The sequence below is a fragment of the Hemitrygon akajei genome, chromosome 1, assembly GCF_048418815.1.
Source record: "Hemitrygon akajei chromosome 1, sHemAka1.3, whole genome shotgun sequence".
Classification (NCBI taxonomy): Eukaryota; Metazoa; Chordata; class Chondrichthyes; order Myliobatiformes; family Dasyatidae; genus Hemitrygon; species Hemitrygon akajei.
In genome coordinates, this window is record NC_133124.1 from 187752828 (window position 1) to 187768771 (window position 15944).

Consider the following 15944-nt stretch of genomic DNA (forward strand, 5'->3'; position numbering starts at 1 on the left):
CTGAATGGCTTCTGGTCACTCACAGAGTTTTAAGCTGCGTAGTCAGAGAGTTGTTTGCACAGGGTGGCGTGAGGCAAAGTGCTGAGACATGAGGGATTGAAAGAGTGTTGAGAAAAGGTAGGTAAATGGATTTGTTGTTCTGCTGAACGCCCATTGGATCTTTTAACATCGTAGCTGGGCCCTGTGGTCACACCACGTCCACTCCGCACATGTGCACCTTATGTCAGCTTGTACAGCTACTTCTGTCTGTCAGTATTATTGTGCTAATATCCTATGTGCTGTATGCCTTTAAAAAGTATTCCCCTCCCCCAGAAGATTTCATGTTTTATTGTTTTACAACGTTGAATCACGGTGGATTTAATTTGGCTTTTTTGTCACTGATTAACAGAAAAGACTCTTTCATGTCAAAGTAAAAACAAATTTCTACAAATTGATCTAAATTTAAACACAAAATAATTGATCGCATAAATATTCACCCCCTCCAAGTCAGTATATAGTAGATGCGCCTTTGGCAGCAATTACAGCCTTGAGTCTGAGTGGATCGGTCTCTATCAGCTTTGCACACCTGGACACTGCAATTTTTCCCCATTCTTCTTTACAAAACTGCAAAAGCTCTGTCAGATTGCATAGGGATCGTGGGTGAACAGCCCTTTTCAAAGCCAGCCACAAATTGTGTTGAGGTCTGGACTCTGACTTGGCTGCTCCAGGACATTAACTTTGTTGTTTTTAAGGCATTCCTGTGTAGCTTTGGCTTTAAGCTTGGGGTCATTGTCTTGCTGGAAAACAAATCTTTTCCCAAGTCGCAGTTCTCTTGCAGACTGCATCAGGTTTTCCTCCAGGATTTCCCTGCATTTTGCTGCATTAACTTAACCCTCTACCTTCACAAGCCTTCCAGGGCCTGCTGCAGTGAAGCATCCCCACAGCATGATGCAGCCACCACCATGCTTCACGATAGGGAAGGTGTGTTTTTGATGATGTGTCATGTTTGGCTGATGCCAAATACAGAGTTCAGTCCAATGGCCAAAAAGCTCAATTTTGGTTTCATCAGACCATACAACGTTCTTCCAGCTGACTTCAGAATCTCCCATATGCCTTTTGGCAAACTCTAGCTGAGATTTTGTGTGAATTTTTTTTTCCGACTGTGGCTTTCTCTTTGCCATTCTCACATAAAGCTGCGACTGGTGAAACACCCGGGCAACAGTCTCTCCCATCTCAGCCACTGAAGCTTGCAACTCCTCCAGAGTTGTCATGGGCCTCTTGGTGGCCTCCCTCACTAGTCCCCTTCTTGCACTGTCACTCAGTTTTTGAGGACGGCCTGCTCTGGGCAGAATTACAGCTGTGCCATATTCTTTCCATTTCTTGATGATTGACTTAACTGTACTCCGGGGATATTCAGTGACTTGGAAATTTACTTGTATCCATCTCCTTACTCTTGCTTTTCAATAATCTTTTCGCAGAGTTGCTTGGAGTGCTCTTTTGTCTTCATGGTGTAGTTTTTGCCAGGATACTGACTCACCAGGAGTTGGACCTTCCAGTTACAGGTGTATTTTTACTACAACCAATGAAACACCTTGACTGTACACAGGTGATCATTTAACTAATTATATGACTGCTAAAACCAATTGGCTGCACCAGTGATGATTTGGTGTGTCATATTAAAGGGGGCGAATACTTATGCACTTATTTTATGTTTTATATTTGTAATTAGTTTAGATCACTTTGAAGAGATCTGTTTTCACTTTGACACAAAAGAAATCTGTTGATTAGTGTCAAAAAAAGCCAAATTAAATCCATTTCCAAGGGAGGTGTGTACTTTTATAGGCACTGTAAGTGTACTGTGTTTGCCCCCTTGGTCCTGGATAAACATCGTTGTGTTTGGCTGAATAGGAGCTTACGGCTGACTGACTATAAACCTGAACTTAAACATAGCAGCGTTCAGGAGCGCCCTCTGCAGGTTGTATCCTCCGAGAAAGGCACAAAATGCTGGAGGGGCTCAGCAGGCCAGGCAGCATCTATGGAAAGGAGGAAACAGTTGGCGTTTTGGGCTGAGACCCCTCATCAGGAGTTGACTCATTCTGCTCCGGCTCTGGGCAGTCAGTATTGAGGGCCACTGATTGACTTTCCCAGTGCTGGGTCATGAACTGAACAGATGTTCAGGGTAGGATTGGAACTGGGTCTCCGGATTATTGTTTTGCTGAGTCAGTACCGCTTCCTGTAAACTGCTCGTCCTTTGCCACCTTTCCAAGTGGTTATTCACGCCTGCAGCTCTTGGCCTGACACCCTAAGTCTCCCCTCCAGCGTTTGCTAGTGGTCCTTGGTTCATGGAGCCAAGGAGAATGAGAGGCATCTAGATAGAGGTGTACAAGATGATAAGAGGCATAGATCGAGCGGACGGTCAGAGACTTTTCTGGGTGGAAGTGACTAATACAAGAGGGCATAATTTTACAATGATTGGAGGCAGACATTAGTGGGGGAGGGAGGAGGATGTCAGAGGTAGGTTTTTACAAGGAGAGGGATAAGTGCGATCAGCCTTATCAAGCCTTATCAGCCTTGATCAGAGGGATCAGCCGTGCCAGGGCTGATGATAGACATTGAAGAAAAGCGCATAAGTGACAGAAAAATGGAGTGCTGTGTAGGAAGGAGGTGTTATATTGGCACAACATTCTGGTCTGGAAGGCCTGTGTTGTACTGTGTCCTCTGGTTGTTCTCCCACCCACCATGTAGAACAATGTCAAACAATCAAACTTCTCATTAGTTTGAAAACTTCAACTTTCTCCATTCCAAGCAGCCCACTCCTGACTTTTCAACCGTACCCTTGCGCAAATGAAATTCCTAATCGTGATGACAGCTTGGGAACCTCCTGGAATCTCACTGGTGTTCCCATCTGCTCGGAGGCACGGAGACTGGTTTTCTGTTCCCAACCTGATCCCCTTTGCCGAGCTCTTTGCTCATTTTCCCGTGTTTCTTTCGTGCAGGTTAAACCACCCAAATGTGGTGGCCGCGCGGGACGTTCCTGAGGGAATGCAGAAACTCTCCCTCAACGACCTGCCCCTGCTGGGAATGGAATACTGTGAAGGAGGTGACCTCCGTAAGGTGAGGACTTGCGGTGCTGGACAACCACGACAGCTAGTCAGTCTCCTGTGCTTGCCTCTCTCTTTCTCTCACCCACTCAATCCCTCGATTCCCCAACCCCTGCTCTCGGCCTCCTGCTTCTCATAATCTCACTGTTGTCCGCCTTCACATTCTCCTGGCCTTCTCTCTCCAGTTCTCTCTTCCCTTCCCCTTCTTTCCACGTCACCCCCACCAAAATCCCTTCTTGACCACTCTTATTCCCCTTAACTGTTCCCTCTTCCCTGTTCCCCCACCCACCCTGTTGTCTTCCCCTTCTCATTCTCTCTCTCCTTCTGTCTGTTGTCCCTCTGTCTCTCCCCAACCCTCACACCCCTTCCCAGCTGCCTGTGTCTCCCTCTCCCTCTCCGTCCCCCTCCCCCTCCCCACCCTTCTGTCCATTCTTCCCCTCCAGCCATTGCTCTTTCTTTCCCTCCTCTCTCTCCCCTTCCCTCTCTCTCCCCCTGCTCCCTATTGACTCCCCTCCCACACTCTCTATATGCCCTCTTCCCCTTCCCTCTCTCCCTCTCTTTTCACCTCTTCCCTCTCTGACTCTTCCCCCTCCCCCCTCTCTCCCCCCTCCCCCCTCTCTCCCCCCTCCCCGTGTGTGTGTGTCTCTCTCTCCTCTCCTTCATTCCCTCTCTTCCTGCTCCATCTTGGCCACCCTCCCACCCTCTCTAAATGCCCTCTTCCCCCTTCCCTCTCTCCCCCTCCCCGTTTTTCTCTCTCTCTTTCTCCCACTCTCGATCTCTGTGTTACACACCAATGGCTCTGCTGTAGAGAGAGTGAAGAGCACGTCGTTCTTTGGTAGGCACGTAACTGAGAAGGTGGGTTGTCTTGCCTCTTGACGCAGCCTAACAAAGCCATTGGAGTCTCCTTTCTTGAGCACGGTGGAAGTCCAGATAATGGAATAACCCCAGCAGGGAATGTTCTGTGGGCCGCTGCTGGACGTGAGTCAGGTTGTGAGTGACGTTCAGACACTGCCCAGGAGGTGGAAAATGAGTGGGTTTCAGATCTGATGCAAGGGTATGATGCTGCCGCTGATGGACAGTGTAGCTTGCGTAGAGACTCCTTTGTTGCTGTAATATGTTAGTCATGACTCCCTGATAAGCGGCTAAGTCAAATGTTCTTGGCCCCATCCCTGGGCAAGTGTTTTGTTAAGAGACTTTGATGTGCGTAACTTAGATAATTTGGAATATTTTCTGTGAATCCCCAGCCGGGTCGATGTGATGTTAAGCCCTGCCAGCATTTTAAGCCGTGTTCTGACCCAGAGGCAGCTAGCTACCTCATCGACTCTGCTTACGTAGTCCAGTGCCCGCATTTTAACGTTGCTCCTTCTGCTGTGGTTCTAGTTCCTGAACAAGTTTGAAAACTGCTGTGGCATGCGGGAGATGCCAATCCTCGCCCTGCTCACTGACATCGGTAAGTGCCAGCTGTACCCAGTTCCAGGCTCACCAGTGGCCGGGCAGCGTCCAGACAATTGGGCATTGGTTAGCATGACACTGTATAGCACCAGCAACTGGAGTTCGATTCCTGCCGCCATCTGTACGTAGTGTGTGCATTCTCCCTCTGACGCGTGGGTTTCCTCTGGGTGTTCCAGTTTCCCCCCACGTTCCATGACATGTGGGGAGGGGTTAGTAAGTTCTGGGCGTGCTGTGTTCACGCCAGAAGTATAGTGTCACTTGAGAACCTCCCTCCAGCACATCTTCAATGAGCTGATGTACATGTAACAAATAAAGCCCTTCACCTCCTCCACCTATTATCTCCCAGTTTCTTACTTCCTCCACCTCCCCCCCGCCCCCATTATAGTTCTAACCCCTTCCTTTCCAGTTCTGATGAAAGGCCTTGGCCTGAAATGTTGACTGCTTATTCCCCTCCATAGATCCTGCCTGGTTTGCTGAGTCCCTTCAGCATTTTCTGTGTGTTTTCTCAAGGTTTCCAGCATCTTGTGTTTGCGACCTAATCTTAATCTGAATTATAAAAAAACAAAGGATGCACAGTCCACAGAGATTGAAAACCGCGTCCACGGGGGTCAGTCTGCGATAACGGGCAGGTCACTGAGATGCTTAAAGAGGGATGTGTTTGGCCTCTATAAACTTCCTGTCCACATACCTATCCGAATGCCTCTTAAATGTTGCACTTTTACCCTCCCCGATCTCTTCCTCTAGCAACATAACAGATACTCTCTACCCTGTGGAAACGATTCACCTCTCAGATCCCTTCTAGATCTCTCTCTTCTTGTAGCTTTGGAGTCCCCTGGCCTGGGGTAACGACAATGACTAAGCACTTTAATCATACCCCTCATGGTTTTCCTATCTTGTGAGCGAGGCCCCCAGCAGTCACGTTGCGTCCTGGCTGTCTAGATAGGCAAGCCTGGGCAGCACGATTCGGAGAGCAAGCTCCCCCTCGCCACACATCTGGTGAACCTGCAGGAGCGGCAGAGACCGATACGGATTAACTTGTCTGTCAGTGCTAATAAACCTGATTCTTCCTTCTGCTGGGGAGAGGGCCCTTGGTACGAGAGGCCACGAAGAGCTAGTGCCAGGGTTTACATCTGGAAATCACACTCCCAGAGCACTGAGAGTGGGTGGGCTAGAAGGTAATGTTGGAACTGGTGTTCTGGAGCTGGAGTTAGAGGCAGAGAGGTGAGGATAAGGCTGAATGGTTGAGGGGCTCGGTGAGGAAGTAGGTTCAGGAAGAATAAGAGTGCAATGAAGAGCGGACGGGAAGGAGGACTCGGTAAGGAGTGATGGGGTGTGGATTTTGTTGTGCTCACCATAACAGGGTCAGGTAGTCTCTCTCTGTCCTGCCCCAGCTGAAGTCCGAGCTGAGATTCAGGTTAATTAATTTATTTATCCCACGTACATCAAGACATGCAATGAAATGTATTGTGCTTGCATCAGTAACCAACAGATCTAGGGTTGTGCTGGGCAGCCTCCAAGTGTTGCCACACATTCTGGCACCAGCACGACATGCCCACAATGACACAACAAGCAACAAAACAACATCCTTCCTTACTGCCTCCCACCCACCGCCACAAACGGAAGGCCTTCCAACCTCGGGACAGGCCTCCATTTCCAGGCTTTGGGCTTCTGGTCTTCGAGCTTTGATCTCGATCCGCGAACGAGCTGACGACGGGGCCTCGAGCACCGGGGCTGGCCGCCTCACCAGTCCCAGGACGCGCTGACCTGCTTGTGAAACCTCTCGTTTTCCGGCACAGTGCAGCAAATTTACCAGGACAATGAATAAATACACAGTACAAAAGAGGAATAATGATGTCGCTCTCATGGCTACATGCACCGTTCAGAAATCCAGTGGCGAAGCAGAAGAAATTGTTCCTAAATCGCTGACTCATAGAGTAATCGCACACTACGGCTCAGAAACAGGCTGTTTAGCCCTTCTAGTCTGTGCTGAACCATTCACCTGCTTGGTCCTATTGACCACAGCCCTCCAGACCCCTCTGATCCATGGACCCATCCAATTTCTCTTAAATGTTGAAATTGACTTCCACGACTTGCGCTGGGCAGCTTATTCCGTACCTTCTGAGTGAAGAAGATCCCCTCCCCCCGCCCCATGTTCCTCTTAAACATTTCACCTTTCACCCTTAACCCATGACCTTTCGTTATAGTCTCACCCGACCTCAGTGGAAAAAAGCTACCCTTCATAATTTTGCCTATGTCTATCAAATCTCCCTTTAATCTTCTACGTTCTAGGAGATAAACCTATTCAACCTTTCCCTATGACTCGGATCCTCCTGGGACAGCAACATCCTTGTAAATTTTCTCTGCCATGCTTTCAATTTTATTTGCTGTAGGTAGCTGACTAAAACTGGCACACAACACTCCAAATTAGGCCTCAACAATATCTCATACAATTTCAACATAACATCCCAACTCTTGTAGTCAGTACATTGATTTATGGAGGCCAATGTGCCAAAAGCTTTCTTTATGACCCTATCTACCTGCGAGACCACTTTCAAGGAATTATAAACCTGTATTCCCAGATCCCTCTGTTCTACCACTCACTGTGTAAGCCCTACCCTGGCTGGTCCTCCCAAAATGCAACAGCTTACACTTGTCTGCATTAAATTCCATTTCCAGCTGGTTCTGATCCCACTGGAAGATTTGATAGTGTTGCTTGCTGTCCACCAAACAAACCACCAGTCTTGGTGTCATCTGCGAATTTGCTGATCCAGTTTATCCCGTTATCGTCCAGGTAGTTGATATAGATGTCAAACAACAGACAAGTTGAGTGTGTGTCTTCAGGTTCCTGTACCTCCTCCCCATTGGAAGTAATGAGAAAGCGGGTAGTGAAGTATTTAATTATGTATGCCGTCTTTCTGAGGCACCATCTTTTGAAGATATCCTTAATGGTAGGGAGGGTTGTGCCTGTGATGGAGCTGGCTGAGTTATCACCTAAGTTCTATTGCATTTCATTTTTTTCCTGTAACTACCCTGAAGAAAATGAATCTCAAGGTAGCATATATGGCAACTTTAAACTGCATCTTTTGCGATCCTGAGCACTGGCCCCTCCGTACCAGACGGTGACGCAGCCTTACAGAATGCATCTGTAAAAATTTGCCAGAGTCTTTGGGCGACCCGCCAAAGATTCTACCAATCTGTGTTTGGGAGAGATCGGGTACGATTTCCCATTAAACTGCGATTTACCTTGTGATGGGAGAGCCATCAGGAGAATGTTGTGTTCCTATCGTTATCGCTCTTCCCCACGCTCACACACTCCACGCTCTTGTTGATCTTCTCTTTACACACGTGAATTTTCATTACAGATGAATTCCTCGGGGAATATACAATGCCTAACTGAGTGTTGGTGGGGAGACCATAACACATAGGAGCAGAATTAAGCCATTTGACCCATCAAGTCTTCTCTTTGACCAAGAACCTATCAACCTTAAATATACCCAATGACTTGGCCTCCGCAGCCATCTGTGGCAATGGATTCCAACGATTCACCACCCTCTGGCTAAGAAATTCTTCCTCATCTCTGTTCCAAAGGAACGTTCTTCTATTCTGAGGCCGTGCCCTCTGGTCCTAGACTCTCTCACTATAAGGTACATTTTTACCACGTCCACTCATCGAGGCCTTTCAATATTCAGTAGGTTTGAACGAGAATCTTCCCACCCCCCCCCCCCATTCCTCTAAACTCTAGCAGATACAGGCCCTTAAGCCAGAGGTTGCTAGGTTCTTGATTAGTAAGGGTGTCAAAGGTTACGGGAGAAAGCAGGAGAGTGGGGTTGAGAGGGATTGTAAATCAGCCTTGCTGGAATGACAGAGCAGACTCAATGGACCGAGTGGCCTAAATCTAACCCTCTGTCTTATGGTCAGAGTTATCAAGTGCCCCTCATATGTTAACCCTTTCATTCCTGGGATTGTTCCAGTAAACCTCCTCTGGACCCTCTCCAATGTACCTGCGTGATTTCTGCGAGTCACAGAAATGGGTGCCAAAGGTGACACATGAGACTGCAGATGCTGGAATCTGGAGCAACAACCAATTTAGAAATACAGAAAACCTACAGCGCAATACAGGTCCTTCGGCCCACAAAGTTGTGCTGAACATGTCCCTACCTTTGAAATTACAAGGCTTGCCTATAACCTTCTATTTTACTAAGCTCCATGTACCTATCTAAAAGCCTCTTAAAAGACCCTATCGTATCCGCCTCCACCACCATTGCCGGCAGCCCATTCCACGCACTCACCACTCTTTGAGTAAAAAACTTACTCCTGACATCTCCTCTGTACCTACCCCCAAGCACCTTAAACCTGTGTCCTCTTGTGTTAGCTATTTCAGCCCTGGGAAAAAACCTCTGACTATCCACATGACCAATGCCTCTCATCATCTTATACACCTCTATCTGGTCACCTCTCATCCTCCATCACTCCAAGGAGAAAAGGCTAAGTTCACTCAACCTATTCTCATAAGGCATGCTCTCCAATCCAGGCAACATCCTTGTAAATCTCCTCTGCACCCTTTCTATGGTTTCCACATCCTTCCTGTAGTGAAGCGACCGGAACTGAGCACAGCACTCCAAGTGGGGTCTGACCAGGGTCCTATATAGCTGCAACATTACCTCTTGGCTCCTAAATTCAATTCCACGATTGATGAAGGCCAATGCACCGTATGCCTTCTTAACCACAGGTTCAACCTGCGCAGCTGCTTTGAGTGTCCTATGGACTCGGACCCCAACATCCCTCTGATGGTCCACACTACCAGGAGTCTTGCCATTAATGCTGTATGCTGCCATTTACTGGAGGAACTCAGTGGATTGAGTAACCACGAGGAAATCTGCAGATGCTGGAAATTCAAACAACAACACGCATTTTGTGTGTGTTGTTGTGGATTGAGTAGCTGAAGGTTTTGCCCCAAAACGTCGGTTGTCTGGCCTGCTGAGTTCCTCCAGAACTTTGTGTGTGTTGCTTGGATTTCCAGCATCCGTGAGTGTGTGGGGTGGGGTGGGGGGGTAATGAATTATCTAATAGAAGTCATTTTTTAAATGCACCTACAAATGCACACACATGCATGCCCACGCTGTTTAATTCGCGCACACACGCAAGTACTCCCCATCCTTTCCCCTGCCCCCTCTAACGGTCTTCATCTCCTCCGCGTCAGTTCACCAGTGTAATCTATCAAACTGTGGTCACCTTCCTGGAGCTGGCCCTGCCAATCGGATCGGCACAGCCCTGTCCTCCTGATACAGGTTTAGTCCGTTAAATTAACTTCCGCTGAGTCACATCAATCAGTCACCATCCGACCCGTGTGTCACAGATTTTACGTGATCATGGGTTGTGGGTTGGGGGTGGTGGGGGCTCGTTATTAATGAGAGGAAACAGATTGTATCTGTTGTCTCATTTCCTCTTTCCGTTTTGGAGTATTGGTGATTAAGAAGTTTGAGGAACAGCTCACTGACGAATCCCCTTGTTGTAGATCGTCAGGCTGGTACCTAATCCTGTACTGGATGGGACTTCCTCTGCCCCATGTTACACATTGTCACAGCCTCACCAATTTATTTTTGGCTTCCATTATCAGCGAAGCGCAATTTGTAAAGCCTATCGTTTCCTGCACCACTCACCTATCTCCTGTCCGCTGGGTTTCAATCCAGCCGTCACATCGTGGCCGGATACGGTCTCCAAGGCTGCCTGCAGCTAGACCGTGTCAAAGAGTCAAAGTCCAGTTTTATTGCCGTGCCATGAAAAACTTGCAGTGGCATCAGTCACAGATTTACAACATTCGCAAGAAAAGCATAAACACAATTTTTACAAGAAAGGGCAGAATTAAAACAAAGAATGGCCTGCTGTCGCGATCACAGTGTTGCTAAACTGTAATGATTAAGATGATGAGAGTTCTTGTCCCGAAACGTCGACTGTTTTTTTCCCTCCGTAGATGCTGCCTGACCTGCTGAGTTCTTAAATTTTTTTTTGTGTTTGTTGCTCTGGATTTCCAGCATCTGCAGAATCTCTTGTGTTTGTGTCAGTGATTAAGGTAGTTCAAGAGGTAAGCCAAAGGGTGGTGAATCTATGGAATTCATTGCCACAGACAATTGTGGAGGCCAAGTCACTGGGTATATTTAAAGCAGAGGTTGATAGGTTCTCGATTAGTAAGGGTGTCAAAGGTTACGGGGAGACAGCAGGAGATTGAGGTTGAGAGGGAAAATAAATCAGCCACGATGGAATGGTGGAGTAGATTCGATGGGACCAATGGCCTAATTCTGCTCCTGTGTCTTATAATGTAATAGTTGAATGGAAGAAGCTGTTCTTGAACCTGGTAGTGTGAGACACAGATGCTGGAGATCTAGGTACTCACCCTGAATCGTAAATTGTTTTTCGACTCCATAGATGCTGCCTGATATGCTGAGGTCCTCCAGCATTTTGTGTGTATTACTGGTTGGTTGGGACTTCAGGCTTCTGAATCCTGCTCAGTGTAGCTGCCAGAAGATGGCATGGCCTGGGTAATGGGGATATTTGATGAGGGACGTTTTCTTCTTGAGCAGAGCCTTCCGTAGATGTAGCATGACAGTAAGGACAGGGTAATGGACTCTTCCTCAGCACTAACACCCAATAAGATCATGGCCCCATGTTGAACCACTAAAAGCATTGTCTTCTGGGTTGGTTTGCCCACTGCACTGCGAGTTACAGCAAGAAAGGGCATGGGGTTGTGGACATAGCTCAGCACAGTATTGAAGCTAGCCTTCCCCTCCATACACATCTTGTTGCCTCAGTAAAACAGCCAGCATGATCAAAGATCCCACCCATTCCAGAGATCTTCTCTTCTCCACAGAAGATACAAAAGCGTGAAATAATGCACCAGCAGGCTCAAGGACAACTTCTATCACGCTGTTAAAAAGAGTACTGAGTGGTTCCTTCGTACGATAAGGTGAACTCTTGCTCGTTATGACATTCTGACTAAGTGTCTCCCCACACTCCATACCTTTGTATATCAAGAATCTACTTCAGCCCCTTTTCAATCAGCCACCAGCCAGTTACTTACTTCACCCCACCACCCCCATGCACCCACCCCACCTTCCCCCTCGGCCTGTCACCTGCCAGTTTGTATTCCTTCTCTGTATACTCCCCCCCTCCTGCCTGAAACGTCGACTGCCTGTGTCCATGGCCTTGTGCTTTGCGTATCTGGATGTAATGGACCGGGGAAGGAGATGGTTGGGTCATTGCAACGCTGCGTGAGGGGCTCTAGGGGGGAAGGTACCTGTGGCCCAGGGAGCAGCTGTACTGATCGTTGGCGTCCCTGTGTGTGTTCCAGCCTCCGCCCTCCGATACCTGCACGAGAACAGGATCATTCACCGAGACCTGAAACCAGAGAACATTGTGCTGCAGCAGGGGGAACAGCGCGTGAGTATGCTACCGGGCCGGTGCGAACGTCGTTTATCGTTTATCGGGGGAACAGCGCGTGAGTATGCTACCGGGCCGGTGCGAACGTTGTTTATCGTTTATCGGGGGAACAGCGCGTGAGTATGCTACCGGGCTGGTGCGAACGTCGTTTATCGTTTATCGGGGGAACAGCGCGTGAGTATGCTACCGGGCTGGTGCCGCTACTGCACTGGGCGAACGTCGTTTATCGGCGGCTGTTCTGACTCTGATCATTGATGCTTGCGGTTTTATGAAACGGTTGCCAGACCTGCCCCACCGGCCAACAGGAGTTTGGCTGGTCTAATCTTAGATGCGCACCTAAATGCTCTAAAAGCCTGAAACTCGATTTCAGCCCTGTTCAAGGTCACTGATTCTGCCAACACAATCTCTGGGGTGGAGAACTCACCCTGAGAGTATAACTTGCTTCTTAGTCACCGTCCCGCAGCATGGAAACAAGGCTGTTCAGCCCATCTTGTCCGTGCTGACTGTAATGCCCAGCAACAAGTCCCATCTGCCCACGTTTTATCACAAACCACATTTGTATGGCTCAGCACAGTTCAAACACACCTGTAAATTTGCTGCCTGCACAACTATTGGTGGCATAGTTTCAGATGGTGACGAGGAGGCGTACGGGAGTGAGATCGATCAGCTGGTTGAGTGGTGTGGCATCAACAACCTCGCACTCAACGTCGGCAAGACCAAGGAATTGATTGTGGATTTCAGGAAGAAGTTGTTGACGGGTCAGCAATGGGAAGGGTGATCAGTTTCAAGGGTGTCAGCATCTCTAAGGGTCCATCTTGTGCCCAACATAAAGAAGGCGCGACAGTAGCTATATTTCATTGGGAGTTTTTGGAGAATTGGTATATTGTAGCGGTGTGCTACACGCAGCGCTGAAATAACGACATGGAGTCAGTGAGCTGCAGTTGCAAAAGAGGTTTATTCAAACTTCGCAGCTTCGCTTTAAAGCCTTCCTGATCCCGCCCTCCCCGGGTGGGAATGCTATAGGGGGCGCGTATTCACAGTCCAGTCCCGCGCGCGGGCTTTTCCCCTTGCTGGTGAAGCAGACTTGGCGCCCTCTTTGGGACCGGCCTCAATGCCGGCGCGCGCCACTTTGTGAGCCGGTTCGAGTGCACTGGGAAGTGGGTCGCCACATAACCCACCCCCCCACCCCCAGAACCAGCGATACACCCCCCAATGTTCTCAGTCTGGGTCGGTCCTTGTTTGGGAGGTCTGCATCTGCACCGCGGTGCCGGAATCTCGACCGGCTGCGCCAAGTCCACATGGGCCGGTTTGAGTCGGTCCACTGTGAAAACCTCTTTCCCCCCAATGTCCAGCACGAATGTGGACCCGTTGTTTCGAATCACCGTAAACGGCCCCTCGTAGGGCCGCTGTAGCGGTGCCTGATGTCCGCCCTGTTGTACAAAAACAAACTTACAGTTCTGCAGGTCGTTGGGTACGTAGGTCGGGTTCTGCCCATGCTGCGAAGTGGGTATGGGGGCCAGGTTACCGAGCCTCTCACGTAGTCTGCCCAGGACTGCTGCGGGTTCTTCCTCTTGCTCCCTTGGGGCTGGTATGAACTCTCCTGGGACGACCAGGGGTGCGCCGTACACCAACTCGGCCGACGAGGTGTGCAGATCGTCTTTGGGCGCCGTGCGGATTCCGAGCAGGACTCAGGGAAGCTCGTCCACCCAGTTAGGCCCTTTGAGGCGGGCCATGAGAGTCGACTTCAGGTGACGGTGGAAACGCTCCACCAGTTCGTTCGACTGTGGGTGGTAGGCAGTTGTGTGGTGCAGCTGTGTCCCCAACAGGCTGGCCATAGCTGACCACAGGCCGGAGGTGAACTGGGCGCCTCTGTCGGAGGTAATGTGGGCCAGTACACCAAAGCAAGATACCCAGGTGGCGATCAGTGCCCGGGCGCAAGATTCGGAAGTGGTGTCGGTGAGCGGGACCACCTCTGACCATCTTGTGAACCGGTCCACGATAGTGAGTAGGTGCCGCGCTCCTCGCGACACTGGCAGGGGGCCCACGATATCCACGTGAATGTGGTCGAAACGCCGGTGGGTGGGGTGGAACTGCTGCAGCGGAGCTTTGGTGTGCCGCTGCACCTTGGCCGTTTGGCAGTGCATGCACGTTCTGGCCCATTCACTGACCTGCTTGCGGAGTCCGTGCCAAACGAACCTGTTGGAGACCATCCGGACGGTTGTCCTGATGGAGGGGTGCGCTAAGTTGTGAATGGAGTTGAAAATGTGCCGCCGCCAGGCTGCCGGGACAACGGGACGGGGTTGGCCGGTGGTGATGTCACAGAGCAGGGTCCTCTCACCTGGGCCTATGGGGTGGTCCTGGAGCTGCAAACCGCGCAGACTGTAGTCCTGTAACTAGGGATCTCCTCGTCTGCCTGCTGCGCCTCCACCGGTGCTTCATAGTCTACCCCCTGGGACAGGGCTTGGATGTTAAGTCTGGAGAGAGCGTCTGCCACGACATTGTCCTTTCCCGAGACACACCGGACATCCGTCGTGTATTCGGAGATGTAGGACGGATGTCGCTGCTGGCGGGACGACCAGGGGTCGGATACCTTTGTGAACGCAAAGGTAAGCGGTTTGTGGTCCGTGAACGTGGTGAAGGGCCTACCTTCTAAGAAGTACCTGAAATGCCGGATTTCCAGGTATAGCGCCAACAGTTCCCGGTCAAAAGCACTGTATTTGAGCTCGGGTGGTCGTAGATGTTTGCTGAAAAACGCCAGGGGTTGCCAGCAACCCTCGATGAGTTATTCCAGTACCCCACCGACTGCCGTGTTGGATGCGTCCACTGTGAGGGCGGTAGGGACGTCCGTTCTGGGGTGCACTAGCATCGTGGCGTTTGCTAAGGCTTCTTTGGTTTTAATGAAAGCGGCGGCGGACTCCTCGTCCCAGGTAATGTCCTTGCCCTTATCCGACATCAGGGGCATGATTCGGGCAGCTGAAGGGAGGAAGCGGTGGTAGAAATTCACCATACCCACGACTTCCTAAAGGCCTTTGATTGTGTTGAGTCGGGGGAAATGGCGGACCGCTTCTACCTTGGCGAGCAGAGGGGTTGCCCCGTCTTTAGTAATCCTGTGGCCCAAGAAGTCGATGGTGTCGAGCCTGAACTGTCATTTGGCTGGGTTGATTGTTAGACCGTATTCACTCAGTCGGGCATAGGGTTAACGGAGGTAGGACAGATGCTCCTGACGAATACTGCTGGCTATGAGGATGTTGTCCAAATAGATGAAAGCGAAGTCCAGGTCGCGTCCCACTGCGTCCATTAACCACTGGAACGTCTGTGCGGCATTCTTTAGGCTGAACGGCATGCGGAGGAACTCGAAAAGGCCGAAAGGGGTGATGAGTGCCGTTTTGGTGACGTCGTCCGGATGTATCGGGATTTGATGGTATCCCCGGACGAGGTCTACCTTGGAGAAGATCCGTGCGCCGTGCAGGTTTGCTGCAAAGTCCTGTATGTGTCCGGTGTTGTAGCCTCGTTCAGCCTGCGGTAGTCGCCGCATGCTCTCCAGCCCCCTATTGCTTTGGGCACCATGTGCAGGGGGGAGGCCCATGGGCTGTCGGACCGCCGTATGATCCCCAATTCCTCCATCCTCTTGAACTCCTCCTTCGCCAGTCGGAGCTTGTCCGGGGGAAGCCTTCGAGCACGGGCGTGGAGGGGTGGTGGTCCCTGTGTCGGGATGTGGTGCTGTACGCCGTGTCTGGGCATGGCTGCCGTGAATTTTGGTGCCAGAACCGATGGGAAATCCGCCAGGACTCTGGTGAAGTCGTTGTCGGACAGCATGATGGAGTCTAGGTGTGGGGCCGGCAACTGGGCTTCACCCAGGGAGAACGTTTGAAAGGTCTCGGCGTGGACCAGTCTCTTCCTTGCAGGTCGACCAGTAGGCTGTGAGCCCGCAAAAAATCCGCGCCCAGGAGTGGTTGGGCTACGGCGGCCAGTGTGTAA

General features: G+C 50.3%; 1 protein-coding gene across 4 annotated transcripts in view; it reads left to right on the forward strand.

Moving 5' to 3' along the window:
• Positions 1 to 15944, forward strand: part of ikbkb (inhibitor of nuclear factor kappa B kinase subunit beta) — a 155302-nt gene that overhangs the window by 90109 nt on the left and 49249 nt on the right. For all 4 annotated transcript variants that reach the window (XM_073056590.1, XM_073056607.1, XM_073056599.1 and 1 more), the window contains exons 4-6: positions 2976 to 3093; positions 4461 to 4530; positions 11878 to 11966. In XM_073056590.1, coding sequence (XP_072912691.1) covers positions 2976 to 3093; positions 4461 to 4530; positions 11878 to 11966 — 277 coding nt within the window. The remainder of the gene's footprint in view (positions 1 to 2975; positions 3094 to 4460; positions 4531 to 11877; positions 11967 to 15944) is intronic.